The sequence below is a fragment of the Heloderma suspectum genome, chromosome 11, assembly GCF_057233095.1.
Source record: "Heloderma suspectum isolate Gila_16-S chromosome 11, 16-S_ref, whole genome shotgun sequence".
In the NCBI taxonomy this organism is placed as follows: Eukaryota; Metazoa; Chordata; class Lepidosauria; order Squamata; family Helodermatidae; genus Heloderma; species Heloderma suspectum.
The window spans coordinates 44526941-44541601 of NC_139468.1; the positions used below are offsets into that span (position 1 = coordinate 44526941).

At 49.2% G+C, this 14661-nt stretch overlaps 1 protein-coding gene across 2 annotated transcripts in view; it reads right to left on the minus strand.

Moving 5' to 3' along the window:
• The window catches only part of MAP1A (microtubule associated protein 1A), a 69169-nt gene that overhangs the window by 7595 nt on the left and 46913 nt on the right, over positions 1-14661 (minus strand). Inside the window, exons 3-6 of one of the 2 annotated variants that reach the window (XM_084817806.1) lie at positions 10218-10300; positions 9506-9646; positions 1746-8748; positions 444-1709 (exon numbers count right to left, since the gene is read on the minus strand). In XM_084817806.1, coding sequence (XP_084673932.1) covers positions 444-1709; positions 1746-8748; positions 9506-9646; positions 10218-10300 — 8493 coding nt within the window. Of the gene's footprint in view, positions 1-443; positions 8749-9505; positions 9647-10217; positions 10301-14661 lie in introns of both variants that reach the window. The other variant, XM_084817805.1, reaches the window with a different exon arrangement.

Here is a 14661-nt window from a genome sequence, read left to right on the forward strand (position 1 = left end):
GCTGCCAGCTGCCAGGCCCCAGCCTGGGCCCCTTTGGGCTCGGCTTTTCTGGCCTGGCATGCCAAGCAGAACCAGGCAGGCAGATCTAGCCGCTCCTTTCATTTCTCACAGCACCCCTGACCAAGCCTCTGTCCTGCATGCCCCGGACACCTCAGCCATGTTATGAAGGGCTCTGCCTGGATTCTTTGCCCTCGTCAATGGATTTGTCGCTCGTTTTCTGGATCCTGTTGCAATGTGATGGAAGCTGTTGTCTTCACCTCCAGCTGTACTGCAGTAAGGGATGAGATGGCAAGACGAGAAATCTTCCTGAGACCATCCTTGATCATTTCGGAAGCATCTACTGGAACCAGCTCCTCTGCCCAAGGTACTCATGGCTCTGGAGAACAAGAGCCCCCAGTATCCTTGCAGCCCACTGCCAGGGCTATGCATCTGTCCCATCTCACCTGAACTTGTTCTGATGCCGCTGACAAGGTTCTTGCCAGGGTTGGTGTGGCTGCTTCGGTAGCCCTCATCTTTCTCTTCCATGTGGGACTTGAGCAGTTTCTCTCTCTTTGCCAATGCTGGCTTCGGAGACCTGTCAGATGGCTGCTTCATGGGGCTAGGTGACCATTTTTCTTGCTTCCGGGCAGGGGAAGAGGGCTTGGGCTTGACCAATGGCTTTCTCAGTCCTCTGTTTTTCTCCTTCAGATCCTTCTTGGATATCTTGTCAGGCCTGTTCATGTTCTGTCCATTTAGCAGCATCTCAGGGTCCATCATGCAGACATCTGGGTGTGGAGGGTGAGGATGGGGGTCCACCTGGAAAGTGGGCTGTGGGTCATGGCCAGATCTTGTGCTGCTGCTGCTGTGATGTGAGCTGCCCACAGCTTTGTCCACTGGGAGGAAATCGGCGTCTTCATCCGAGTCCATGGCTGCATCGGCTGTGATGGAGGGACATTCTTCTGTTTCTGGAGGGACATCCGAGTCAGACTGGGAGGTTCCAGAGTTACTTGCAGAGGTGGGAGGAGTTTCTTCCACCATAGTACTGGCTTGTCTGCGGCCACCAGCAATGGAATCAGGCTTCCCCTTTACTGAAGGATGCTCTTCAGCCTGTGAAAACTCACTGTCTTCCTCCGATGAATCGTGAGGACTTGGGTTAATGAATGATGGGGATAATTCACCCTTCCTCTGATTATGAGAGCATGAGAACTTCTGCCCACATTCTGAGGTGGCTCCCAAACATGGCTCCAACTCATGGGAGGCATCACCAAGATCCTCCGCTTGGCTGTCCTTCTGAGGTTCTGGGAAGAAGGGCTCAGGGGACAGGAGGGAAGAGGGGCGGCTTTTCCTTTCACAGTTCTCCTCCTCCTCCCTCCTCCTCCTCGCTTTCTCCATGACATGTGGCACGCCGTGGAAGGCCGGTGGGATGGTGCTCACTTCTGTGGGGCCGTTGGCACTGGCAATGGCCTCCTGCTGCCAGTGGAGAGCAGCTGTCGTGCTGCCTGGGGGGGAGGTGTTTGCCGGCCACGCTCCAGGGCCTGGTGGCTGTTGTGCCGGGCAGCTCACTGTGCGGCACGATTCCAGTGGCGGAGGGGCCAGGGGCAGGAGGGTGCTGTCACCTCTGCTGGCACAGGCAGCCCCTCTCAGCTCACCCAGAGGTGCCTTTGCAGAACTTTCTGGAAGCAACAGGGGCATGTCCCGGGTGCTCCGGGTGCCTGGCTCTGTGGCGGCAGCTGCTCCTAGCGGGATGCCCGGGCAGACGTTCTCGCCGGCAGTCTGCGTCCTCGGATGGGAAGCCTGTGGGGACGTTTCCTCCGAAGACGGCGGGGATGGCGCTCCGAGTGGCTGCTCCTCTTGGGGGCCCCCAAGGCTCCCTTTTTCATTCAGATCTGGCAGTGAGACTCGTGTGAAGGAGGAGTGGTGTTCTGACACCTCCAAATATTCATCTCCCTTGCTCTTTTCTGAGGACGAATACCTTTTACCAGGACCAGGTATGTTTGGTGTGTGAGATCTGTCCCATAACTGGGATGAGAAATGGGCTTCATGTCTGAACAGAATGGACGACTCACGCTTTTCTAGGGAAGAGAGTTCGAAGCCAGAGGAAGAACAATCTAGTCCTTTAGCCAGAAGGGCGGAGCCCTTTGGATACTCCTTCTCTCTAACAGCCATTGTGAAGCAGAAGCCTTTGGAGTCCGCCTCACCAGCATCTTTTCCAAGGGAGGCTTCCTCCTCCTCCTCCTCAGAGTGCAGGCCTACTGTCGCATCCACAGACACATTTGGGGTCAGGACTGGGGCCCACCCTTCTATGCCCGAATCTATGAGGCTGCCATAGGCAACTACATCTTCTGCCTTCAGGGCTGTTCTCTCTGCCTGATTTTCCTCCCCCAACAATGCACCACAGACTTCTTGCCATGGCGCTGATACACACTCCTTCTCCAGTGCTGAAATGTCTGTATAGGGTTCCTTTTCCTTCTCGCTAGCTGGCTTCAGAGCTGAGGAGAACCCTGTACACTTGGACTCTTTTTCTGACTTCTCTTTGGCACCTTTCTCCAACTCTGAATCACTGGCACTCTCTTCTCCTTTTTCAGCTTCCTCATAATAAATGTCCTTGGGCTGGGAGTGCTTTGGAGAAGGAGATCTCTGCTCCTGGCTGATGTTTGCATCTGAAGAATGCACATCTTCCAGGTAGACAGTTGCTTCTTTCTGATTAAACCTGTCAGTGACATCAGTGGGACAGGTGAAGCCTTTGCCTCCTAGGTTCCATCCATAATCAGATGAAGGTGGAGGGCTCACCAGATGTTCTGGTGGGAGAAGTGATGCACTTGTGATGTTCTCCTTGGATGCCAAGCCACGTGGATCACTGTGCTGCTCAGCCTGGGGATGCTGCTGCTCATGAACACCGGCACACTCAAAGGAGGGCTCCTTTGGGGAGGCAGGAGATGAGAGCTCCTTCTCAGTAGGAGTGTATAGGCAAGACTCTTCTTCCTTGGAAGAGATGGGGTAAAGGGATTCTTTCTGGGACCTGGGTGCTTTCCCTGTCTTGAGCACCACATCCTTTCCAGAGTGGCCAACACCAGCCATCTCAACATCCCCATAGACATCTGTATACTGGAAAGTCTTCTCATGAGGATAGGGGGTTGGCTCTCTCTCTTCCCTCTCGTGCCCTTTCCCATCAACATCCTCTTTTGATTCACAAAACTCAAAATGATGGGAGGACCCCATGGTGCCAGACTGCACATGACACTCCATTTGGCCAAAAGAGATTGTGTCCTGTGAAGGGGTTGCAAAGGCTCTGCTTCCTCTGAGATCCTGCCCTGGAGGGGACTGTCTGTTCTCCTCTGGCTCTGCAGCTGTGCTCAGAGAAGCTGTGCTCGTCATCTTCTGCTCGTGGCTTTCATCGGAGTGATCGTAAGAGTGATCACGACGCTTTCCCTCAGCATCTTGCTTCGTGTGCTGTCTCTCTTTGGGTTCCAGCTGTCCTTTGAGTAGAGCATCAGCCTCTGATCTCTTCTCTGCAATTCCTGGTGGGAATTTGTCCATCATTTGGTCTACTGCAGAGGGCTTTCCCTGCTCTAACAAGAATGCTGCTCGTTTCTCCGAAGCAGGAGACAGCGGAGGGGTGCCCATGGCTCCACCCGCAGAAACAGGACTTGGCTCTGTGGCAACTTTGTCTTCAATGTGCATAGCTGTGTGCAGAGCCTCTTCTATCCCTTCCGTTGCAGTGGGCATCGTGGGCTGGTGTGGCAGGGACAAAGCGGTCCAACCGAGGCTAGACTTCGGCTCACTCTCAAGTTCAGGAGTGGGGGGAATGACAAAGCCAATCATTTGAAATTCCTTTGCATCCAGCACACTTTGCTTATCATTTGTTTGGGCAAATGTCAGCATTTGAGCAGATGATCTTTCTCTCACCTGCTGAGCCACAGGCTTGTTACCTACAAGTGGAAAGCCATTCTTGGGAAACGTTCCTTGCTTCTGAGTGGCAGCTTCTTCCCAAATGTCCTTCTCTGCCAGCCCTGAAAAGCCTTCAGGCACCACAAGGTGTGGAATCTCTCCCTCTTCAGTTGCAGAAAGTGGAGCCTTCTTTCCACCTCTCTCAAACTCATCATCCAAAAATGTGCACTCCCCCCTTTCTTTATCGTACTTCTGTCGTTCTTCACATGGCACTTCCTTCACTTCCTCTGGAAACCACACTTTCTTCTCATAGCTTGTATCTTTCAGATAAATGTCTTCCATTTCTGGAGATGGTTCACCTTCTGTATCTCCACTATCTTCCAGAAATTGACATGGCCCCATCGTTTCTCCAGAGGAGACTGCCAAGGTCTCCCTGTCTGGAACTGGGCTTGCTTCTGTGATGCTTGAGGACTTCACCTCTGGAAACATTTCTCTGGAGGAAGATCTTGGAGACAGTTCTTTGATATCCTCTTTTTCAGTTAAGGAAAATGACATGGCATTTTCTAGAAAGAGATCTGCAGAAGACATTATCAGGGTGGCATGGCTGTTTTGAAATGGACCTTGCTTGGGGAATGAAAGGGAATTGGGGGAGTCCTCTTTGACAAAAGCTTCTGATTTTTCACCTTTAGCTGGGCTCTGTTCTGAGAAAGCTTGGTGTCTAGTTTCAGGACAGAATTCTGTGAACATGTCTGGCAAGGGTGTTTTAGCAGGGAACTCTTTTGTAAATAGGTATTTCTCATCTATTTGAGAAATCTCTTCTGTGAACAAGTGTGAAGGGGTTTCTTCACTAAGGCTCACATAAGTTTTGCTGCCTTCTGGAGAAATGTGTTTGATAGCAACGGGAGGAGACTTCTCTTGATCTAAGCTGCATTCTGTGAAATGTAGTGTTTTCTCATCTTCTGGTGACATTTCTTGGGTGGAATCATCTGAAGATTTTGCTTTCTCAGGGATCTCTTCAATAAAAGAAAACAATTTTGCTTCCTCCAGTGAAATATTTTTTATGGATACTTGCAAAGATTTCTCATCTTCAGGTCTGCCTGAAAGTTCCTCCCATCCTTTTGGAGGAGGTATTTCTGCAGGAGAGAGCAGTTCATCGCCAAAGCGTTTTACACTTTCGTGGGAGGCATCCTCGGTGGAGTCGGCTGTCTTAGGTGGTGAGCTCTCTTTGGGCTCTGGAAGTGTGTCTTTGGTGGGAGGATACAGATCAGAAATGTCAAGGGTTTCTTGCTTATGATAGGAGCTTCTTATTAGCTCCTCTCTTTCAAGAGGCAGACTCCCACTCCCGCTCTGGGAGGATATAGACTCTGCAGCCAGGGAGGAAGTGCCTCCTGGACCAGGCTTGTCCTTAAGGAGAGCAGAGGCCTCTTCTTCCATGGCAGTTACCTCCACTTCAAAAGCCTTGCTGGTGTGTTCTACTTCACCCCACCTTGCAGGAGCCTCTGCTGCCCTCTCAAACAGCTCTGTCTCCACAGTGTCTGACTTTTCATCCACGGGAGATTGGTGGAATGGCGTGTGCCCCGCGCTGGTGGGGCCTGATTGGGTGGGGGAGGCCATTTTGACTGTGCTGTCATCAGGGCTCATGCACCGTTCCTCAGCATCGCCAGAGCTTGCATCTCCCCGTAGCAACTGTGCCTCTCCTTGATCCAGAAGCAATGTGTCTCCTTGCACCCCTTCCAGGGTTCCTTCAGTTGAACCATCTCCCAAAGGACCTTGTTGAGAAAACACAGGGGCATCATAATGCCATGGCCTCTCAATATTTGGGGTCTCTTTGTCTTCTTCCTCTTCTTCTTCATCTTCCTGCTGCTGCGAGCCCTTTTTGCAGGCCTCAATTTTCCCCTCACTTTCAGTTTGCGTATGGAAGTCTTCTGGAGGTGGAGACTTAAAGCCCTTGTCCTCCTCCAGCGAAGAAGTGGGAGATATAGTGCCAGCAGAGGGCATGTAGTCCAGGCCCTGAGTGGCCTCCGTGCGAGAGGAAGGCATGCTGTTCACGGTATCCAGCAGTAAGGAGCTTCTGCCAGTTTCCTCTGTCTGCGGAGCCGTCATCGATGCAATGGACTGGTCTTCTGCCACAGAAGTGGCGAAGGAGGAGAGCTTGTCGCACTCTGTGATGGATGTTGCCGAGGATATATGCTCCTCTTCCGCCAAGGGGGCTGCCACGATGTTTGTGGGGTAGGCGAGGATTTCTGCTTCTTGGCCAGCAACACCTTTGGTGGCTTCGACTGCTGCCAAGCTGTGGACAGCCTCGAGGGAGCCTCTGGGGCCTGGCACAGCCACGTCGTAGGAGCCCATGTCTGGCTTGCGACGCAGCGCCCTCTCCTCCTGCTCGTCCTGGATCTCCTCGTCAGAGATAGTCTGCTCCGTCTCAGAGTAACCAGGGATGGTTTCATCCTGGATGTAAGAGACGTGTTCTCCTGGTGGGACAGGTGCGCTGCCTAGGCAAGATTCCTCCTCCTCCTTCATCACTGCTGGCTTTCCAGGAACTTTCCAGGAATGGTTTGCCCATTCTTCCTTCGGCTCCTTTCTTTGTTCTTCAGATGGTAAAGGTGGGCCTTCTGGCTGCTGGAACAGAGATAAATTTCCCCTCACTGTCTCTTCATCTTTTGCCTTCACATAGTGCTCTTCCATCCCTTCCAGCTCAGCCTTTTCTATCACATCCTCTTTCCTTTCATTTTGTCTACTTTCTCTTGAGTCCGTGCACTTCATTTCAGAAGCAGCATTTCCTTCTTCCTCTTGGTGCATCTGGCCTAGGGAGTCCCTGGGTGCCAGCATCTGATCGCTCTCCTTTCCGGTGCCTTTCCTAGGAAATTTTGTTACTGTCTTTCCAACATTCCCATCATGGTCTCCCCTCTCAAGAGGTTCTCCCAAGGCTGCTCTCTCCTCTGGGATTCCAGGTGTTTTCCCTGCTTCCTCTGCTCCAGCTCTGGTTACTGTTATTCCCTCCTCTGGCACATCTAGGGAAGGGGACTTTGGACTGCTGATTCCTTCTGATCTCAGGCTATCCTCCCAAGCAGCCACATCACAAGGGCCCTGTTCTTCTGGCTGTTTGAAGACAATCTCTCTCTCGACTGACGCAGGCACATCTGGAGGCCTTACCTGCTCTTCAGACTTCAGCTCCTCAAAGTCTTTGGTGAGGTCCTCTGGTGATGACAGAACAAGCCTCTGCTCAACCAGGGCTGCTGGCTCTTGGGCCTGGCAAGGTTTCACTGGCACAGGTGATGACTTCTGTTCTGCAAGGATGTCCTTCTCAGCTTTGCTGCGGAATTTCTCAGTTTTGACTCTGCCAGGAACCTTTGCCTTGTATAAGGTCTTCCTTACTTCAGGGGTGAAAGGCTTCAAGTCCGGCTTAGAAACTTTTTTCAGCTCTGGTTTGGCATCCTTTTTTTTCTCTTCTTTCTTCCCATCATCTTTCTTAAACTCTTTCCTCTCTTTCTTAATATCTTTTTTTTCCTTGTCCCTTTTCTCCTCCAGTTTGGAAACTTTCTCCTTGAGGTGTTTCTTGCCAACTTTGTCTTTGCCAAGTTTTCTTTTCTCAGCTTTAAGGGCATCACTGGAGTCCATTTTTATCTTTTCAGCTTTAACAGGCTTCTCTGGGGGAGTTTCAGAGGGCTCTTTCCCCTTTTTCTCAATTTTAGCCTCTTTTGCTATTTCAGCCTTCGTTTCCTCGGCAGCTACCTTTGCTGTGGGTGGCTTAGGGGAAGACTTGAGACTCTCTTTGCTGTCTGTCCTTTGCTTAATCTTGCTCTGCTTCAGTGCAGGCGAGGGCATGCCAGAGGCCAGTACCTTCTGTGTAGCTATGGGATACTTCAGAAAATCCAGATGCTTGAGCTTCTCAAGACCTTCCAAAATCTTATTCTGTGGAGCATTTCCTGGAAACAAAACTCGTACTATTTTTTCTGCTGGGCTTGCTGGGAGCCAGACTACCAAGGCTGTGATGGATGTCAAATAGGGGACAGAAATCTCCCCTTCTTTCCCGTTGGCTAGGATGACGCCTGTCTTGGCTTTACTGTTCCCAGCCCACTTCTGCATGAGAAATTGCATCTCCTTGCTCTCTTTGACTGGGTTCAAGATGTACATGTCCAACTTTCCAACACCCATTTTGTGGAACAATGTGATAGGCTCAATGGTGTTGCTGACAACTCTATAGAGGGGCTCTGGCTTTAGGCCTAGCCTGCTGAGGTACTGCAGTGTCAGACTTGCCTCCTCAATGCTTCTTTTGACCTTCATGGAGGACTCTGGCATTTTGAGCTTCTCAGGAACGTTGAAGAAAACAACCCCAAGTTCAGGGGAGATGAGATTCTTCATCCAGTCACTATAATTGGTGGAGCCTTGTGACTGCTCTTCATCCTGCTCTGCAATCTTCCTTTGGAGGAGCCCATTAATGCCTGGAAGGTTGTCAGCCCCAATGTGGGTCAGAAGAATTGAATCAATCCTGTCCAGGTGTCGGACCAGTTTCCAGAAACAGGATTTCCTCTCAGAGCCACCATCCACCAGGATGTTGAACCCATTGACAGCAAAGAGAGCTGAATCTCCCCTCCCTCCTGGGAAAATGTAGCAGCAGGGTTTGGAGAGCTTTAGAAAGCCCCCAGAGGTTGGGGGCTCCAAGAGATCAAAGGGTGATGGAACATCCACTGTCTCGGAGACATACTCAGCAAATTCAGAGACCCCATCCATCTCTGGCAGGATTGGATCAGGGTTCACTCTCAGATTGAAAAGATCCTGGAATTGGGGGTGTCCAAGGTAGCCCCAGTCTCCCTCTCCCAAGCACGACACTGTGAGGGAGGCCTTGGAGTCTGGGTCAGTGTTGCTGAGAAGCTGGGCAACCTGCAAGAGTCAAGAGCAGGTCATGGTCAGACACCATGAGATCTCCTTGATAAAATGTATTCTTCATAAAATCTACACAAATTCAACTGCTATTTAGAACCAGAAACATATTAACCAATCTATTTCCAGGGGGGTAGCTGTGTTAGTTTGTTACGGCGGTACATAAATTGACCGCAAAAAATATAATGGTAAGCTTTCATCTGATGAGATGGGCTGCAGTCTATGGAAGCTTCTCCAATAATAAATCTGTTACTCTCTAAGGTGCCACAAGACTCTCTGTTGTTTTTGTAGTCAATCTGTGTATCCGACTCTTTATACCTAGGTGACCTGAGCCCTATTTTGTGGATGGAAATGTACATTAGATATACAAATAACCATGTTCTCCTACTATATGGGCAAATCTCAAAGGAGTCTCCAAAGGAGAGTGTATGCGTGCCACGCCTGCAAGTTACCAGGAGCCACTAAAGGAACCCAGGGTCACTGGAATGCCTGGCTTGCAATGTTCTGATGATGGCAGACTCATCCTGAATGTCTGAATATTTGTGGCATGTGTTAGCCGCAGTCCTTGTTTAAGGTGGCCCCAGACTCAGCACCTGAAACTGCTGGGAACTGGAGGAAACAGAGGCAAAGAGTTTCCTGACGTAATTCACAAAACTAGACGCAAGCTAGGACTAGAAAGAACTGAACAGTGGATGCCTCCAAAGCCAATCCAATCACTGGGGACACAAGTCCCACGTTACCCACCCACCAAGCTTACCTCTGGATCTGCAAATATTTCTGTGAATTTCTGGAAGGTGAAGATCCCAGTCTGCAGGATCAAATCTCCTTCTTGGTCAGAGCTCTGCCCACACAGAACCAGCAGCTTGTGGGCAGAAGGGTCACATATCAAGGAACGGACCTGTTCACATGAGAGACAGTTTTTCAGCTCCTGATCTGCAAGTTCTAGGCCTGACACCAGCTATTCCCACTTTGGTGAAGCCAGACCTTGTGTGTGAGTTTGGAGAGATGGAACCACCGAGAAGCAGCTTTGCTTCCTGTCTGAACACATTTGTGTTTGAAATCTAGTGAATGGTCAGTGACACCGCTGCATCATCCAGCCTCCAGCAGGGGAAGAAGCAGGCTAGGCCAGAGAAGTACACCAGATGTGGCAGTGAGCCCAAATCCTGCCTGGTCAGGAGAAGCTGTGCGCTGCAGTTAAATAAAGCTACAGGCACGGAAGAAGAGCAGGAAAGCAGCTTGGCCTCTGGAAGACGGTGCCTGGATGCCTCTGCTGAGCAGTCAAGAGTGGCTTTATTGAAGGCATTTCTATACCCCCCTTCCCAAATATGTATCCCAGGGCAGTTCACAATGGGCTACTTCGTAGCTGGGCTACGCAAAGGGCAGGAAGCAGGCAGGTTTGGGGCCATTCTATTGCAGCAACGCTTGACCCGCAAAGCCCAGCTCTGCTGGCCTCAGATCCACGGGCTCACCTCTGACACAGCGCTCTGCTCGTCTGGGTTTACTAGGATGACTGTATCCAGGTCCTCACTCTGGTGACGGAGGATCCTCTGACCTGGAGAGACATAGAAAAGGTTTCATTCAAAGAGCACCAGATGTTGCCCAAGGGCAAATCAACTGTGTCCAGAACCAGGGCATTGTGGCTGCCCAGAGGACGATGGAAGAGGCAGCTGACTGGACTTCCTTGGCGCTGGTGCTGGGCTTCCTTGGGGTGGAATGTTTGTTGCTTCAGTGCCAAAAGGCCCTTTTGGGGTCTATACCATGGCAACGAGGGCAGCAAAGACATCTCAGTTCCCTGCCACCACTTTGGTGTTGTCCAGCGGAGCTTTCCCAAGTGGTAAAAGGCCTGCTACATTCTGGCCCTCATGACTGCATGGAAGAACCCTCAAAGGCTTGCTGTGACCATTGTCCTAAATGCTCTGCAAATAAGCTCTGCAAAGGACTATGTCCTCTGCTGTTGGTTTCACGTTAGTTTTATTCTGTGGCTCTTTAAATTTTCTCAGTATTTTACATTATCTTTTATTATATTTGTGTATTTTATGGTTTTACTCATTATTTGTTAACCACCCAGAAAGCTTTGGGTATTGGGTGGCATAAAAATGCAACCGCTCAGTGTTTCGGTCTGCTCAACTGAAGAGTCTGTGGGTGGGCCTGAGGTTCCTGCTTGTCACATTCAGCCTGACATCCATGGAGATTTTTTTTTACTAAACCTGTCTTCCCTTGATACTTGCCCATCCTAGCTGATTAAATTGGCCAGATGGACAAATGGGCAGAGGAGATTTGCAAATGCCTCACTAAATGATAGCAAGATTCCAGAAATACTATTTATTTGAAGTACTTACATGCTGCCTTTCAGGGAAAAGCCTTCCCCAGATTGCTTACAAAAGAAAATTAAAACCATTTTGAAGTACAAATAACACATGTAGATATTAAAAAGGAGGCACCCCAAAGTTACCCCAACCCTGAGGCACCACAAAGGCCAATAGCCATGAGATGGAAGAGCGGTCCCTCCAGAAAGGGGCAGGACCACTCTCATGGCCTGCCTCCTAGTCCAGAGAGGTGTTCTGGAAGGATACCATGGCCAAAGGTATGAACCAAAAGTATTTTTACAAAAAAAGAGAGGCCATATTAGCACTATGGAGTGCTAAACAGTCCACATTTAGATGGTTTTAAAGCTAAATTTGACCCATTGTTATTCCAAAATGTCCTTATGGACCAACATACCTATCTTTGCTTTTCATTGTTATTTTTATTTTATTGCACACCATTGAGGAACCTTTGCTGAAAAGTGGCTTATAAACTGCAATAAATACATACATAAATATCTGCCATCAAAGCAGCTGTTCTGAAGTCTAAGGAACAAACCTGGAACAGATAAAATGGAAAATGTTTCTTTTGTCAATATTGAATAGGCAAAGGTGTGCATTAAAAAAGCATTCACAGAGAAGGAAAAGGAGAGCTCAGACCACGGCCAGGTGGAATGGCGGTGGGAAGTGTGTCCAGGCCACCAAAGCAAGTGCAAAGGGGCACTATTGCTTAGGATACTGAGTTTTCCCTAATGAGGCAAATAGCAGTCAAGAAAGGGTTAACTCCCCCCCACCCCCGCCGCCTAGCACTGTAGCCCCAGCGTGCATCACACACAGTTACAGAACTTGGGACACTGAGTGAAGATGTCGGAGATCGTGGCAGTCTGGATTGTGCAAGCTGCACTCAAAGGAATAAATTGTGCAAATAATGAAGGAGGTAGGAATGACTCCACAACACTCCCAGAATCATTTCAGCCTACAGTTAACTTGACTGCTAAATTGTAGGAAGAAGGCAGGATTTTCCTTAAGCCACCTATACAAACCTGGGTAGGTCATGAAAGACCTACCCAGGTCTTTCAAAGGTGGTGCCAGCGCGAGAGATCTGGATTCTGAGATCTGGATCCTGGGATTCCAGGGCTACACTTCCTGGAAGATGGACTGTTGGCAAGGGACGGGTTGCACCTTGCAAGAGCCGGGAAGAATGTGTTTGGCCACAGCATGAAGAACTTCATCAGGAGGGCTTTAAACTGAATCCTATGGGGAAGGGAGACGCAAACTTGGGGGTAACAAAGGACAAAGGCTCATGCACCGCAATGGAGAGAACAGCTCTAACAGCACCCGATAACAGTCTTCACAAACATGTAGGAAGAAAGCCAGACTATGAAGCACATGGTCTTCGATGTCTATATACTAATGCCCAGAGCATGGGAAACAAACAGAACAAACTTGAACTCTTAATACAGGGGGGAAATTATGACTTGATAGGTGTGACTGAGGCTTGGTGGGATGACTCTCATGACTGGAATACAGCAATTGAAGGATATAACTTGTTCAAAAAGAACAGGAGGAACAGAAAGGGAGGTGGGGTTGCACTGTATGTGAAAAATACATATCTCTGCACAGAAATACAGGAGGAGGAGCTTGGTAGCCCCATCGACAGCATCTGGGTTAAAATAAATGGAGCAAAGAATAAAATGAACATGGTGGTCGGAGTCTACTACCGGCCACCCAATCAAGGAGAAGACGAGGATGGAACTTTTGAAGAGCAAATAGCCAGTGTTTCAAGAAGCATGATGTAGTAGTCATGGGGAACTTCAATTTCCCCAATATTTGTTGGGAGACAAATTCTGCAAAACATGGCCCCCCTGAGATTCCTGACTTGTGTGGCGGATAACTTCCTCCTACGGAAAGTAGAGGAAGGAACTAGAGAATCGGCTATCCTTGACTTGATCCTAACCAACAGAGATGACTTAGTGGATCAAGTAGCAGTTACAGGAACTCTGGGGGAAAGCGACCATGTTGCACTTGAGTTCTTGGTTCTAAGGGAAGCAAAAGCGGAGTGTAGTCAAACACGTACCCTGGATTTTAGGAAAGGTGATTTTAATAAACTCAGAACAATGATCAGGAAGGTCCCATGGCAAGCGACGCTAACGAGAAAAGGAGTCCAAGATGGGTTGTTGTTGTTGTTGTTGTTCAGTCGTGTCCGACTCTTCGTGACCCCATGGACCATAGCACGCCAGGCCTTCCTGTCCTGCGCTCTCTCCCGGAGCGTGCTCAAGTTCATATTCATTGCATCCGTGATGCTATCTAGCCATCTCATCCTCTGCCGTCCCCTTCTCCTTTTGCCTTCAGTCTTTCCCAGCATCAGGGTCTTTTCCAGGGAGTTTTCTCTTCGCATTAGGTGGCCAAAATATTGGAGCTTCAGCTTCATTATCTGTCCTTTCAATGAGCACTCAGGGTTGATTTCCTTTAGGATGGACTGATTTGACCTCCTTGCAGTCCAGGGGACTCGTAAGAGTCTTCTCCAGCACCACAGTTCGAAAGCATCAATTCTTCGGCACTCAGCCTTCCTTAGAGTCCAGCTCTCACAGCCATACATTACTACTGGGAAAACCATAGCTTTGATTAGACGGACCTTTGTCGGCAAGGTGATGTCTCTGCTTCTTACTATGCTGTCTAGGTTGGCCATAGCTTTCCTCCCAAGGAGCAAGCGTCTTTTAATTTGATGGCTACAGTCACCGTCTGCGGTGATCTTGGAGCCCAAGAAAGTAAAATCTGTCACTGCTTCCATTTCTTCCCCTTCCATATGCCAGGAAGTGATGGGGCCAGATGCCATGATCTTCGTTTTTTTAATGTTGAGTTTCAAACCAGCTTTTGCACTCTCCTCTTTCACCCTCAACAAGAGGCTCTTGAGATCCTCTTCGCTTTCTGCCATTAGGGTGGTATCGTCTGCAGTTCGCATACTGCTGAAGCCTAGCTTGTAGGATTTTGAGCATCACCTTGCTGGCATGTGAAATGAGCACAATTGTGCGGTAGTTTGAACACTCTTTGGCGTTGCCCTTCTTTGGAATTGGAATGTAAACTGACCTTTTCCAGTCTTGTGGCCACTGTTGAGTGTTCCAGATTTGTTGGCATATTGAATGCAGCACTTTAACAGCATCATCTTTTAGGATTTTAAATAGCTCGGCTGGAATACTGTCATCTCCGCTAGCTTTGTTGTTACTAATGCTTCCTAAGGCCCACTTGACTTCACTCTCGAGGATGTCCGGCTCAAGTTCAGTGACCGCACTATCATGGCTATCAGGGACATTCAGATCTTTCCTGTATAGTTCTTCTGTGTATTCTTGCCACCTCTTCTTAATCTCATCTGCTTCTGTTAGGTCCCTGCCTTCTTTGTCCTTTATCATGCCTGTCTTTGCACAAAATGTTCCCTTGAGATCTCCAATTTTCTTGAAGAGATCTCTAGTCTTTCCCATTCTGTTGTTTTCCTCGATTTCTTTGCATTGTTCATTTAAGAAGGCCTTCTTGTCTCTCCTTGCTATTCTCTGGAACTCTGCATTCAGTTGGGTATATCTTCCCCTTTCTCCCTTGCTTTTCGCTTCCCTTCTTT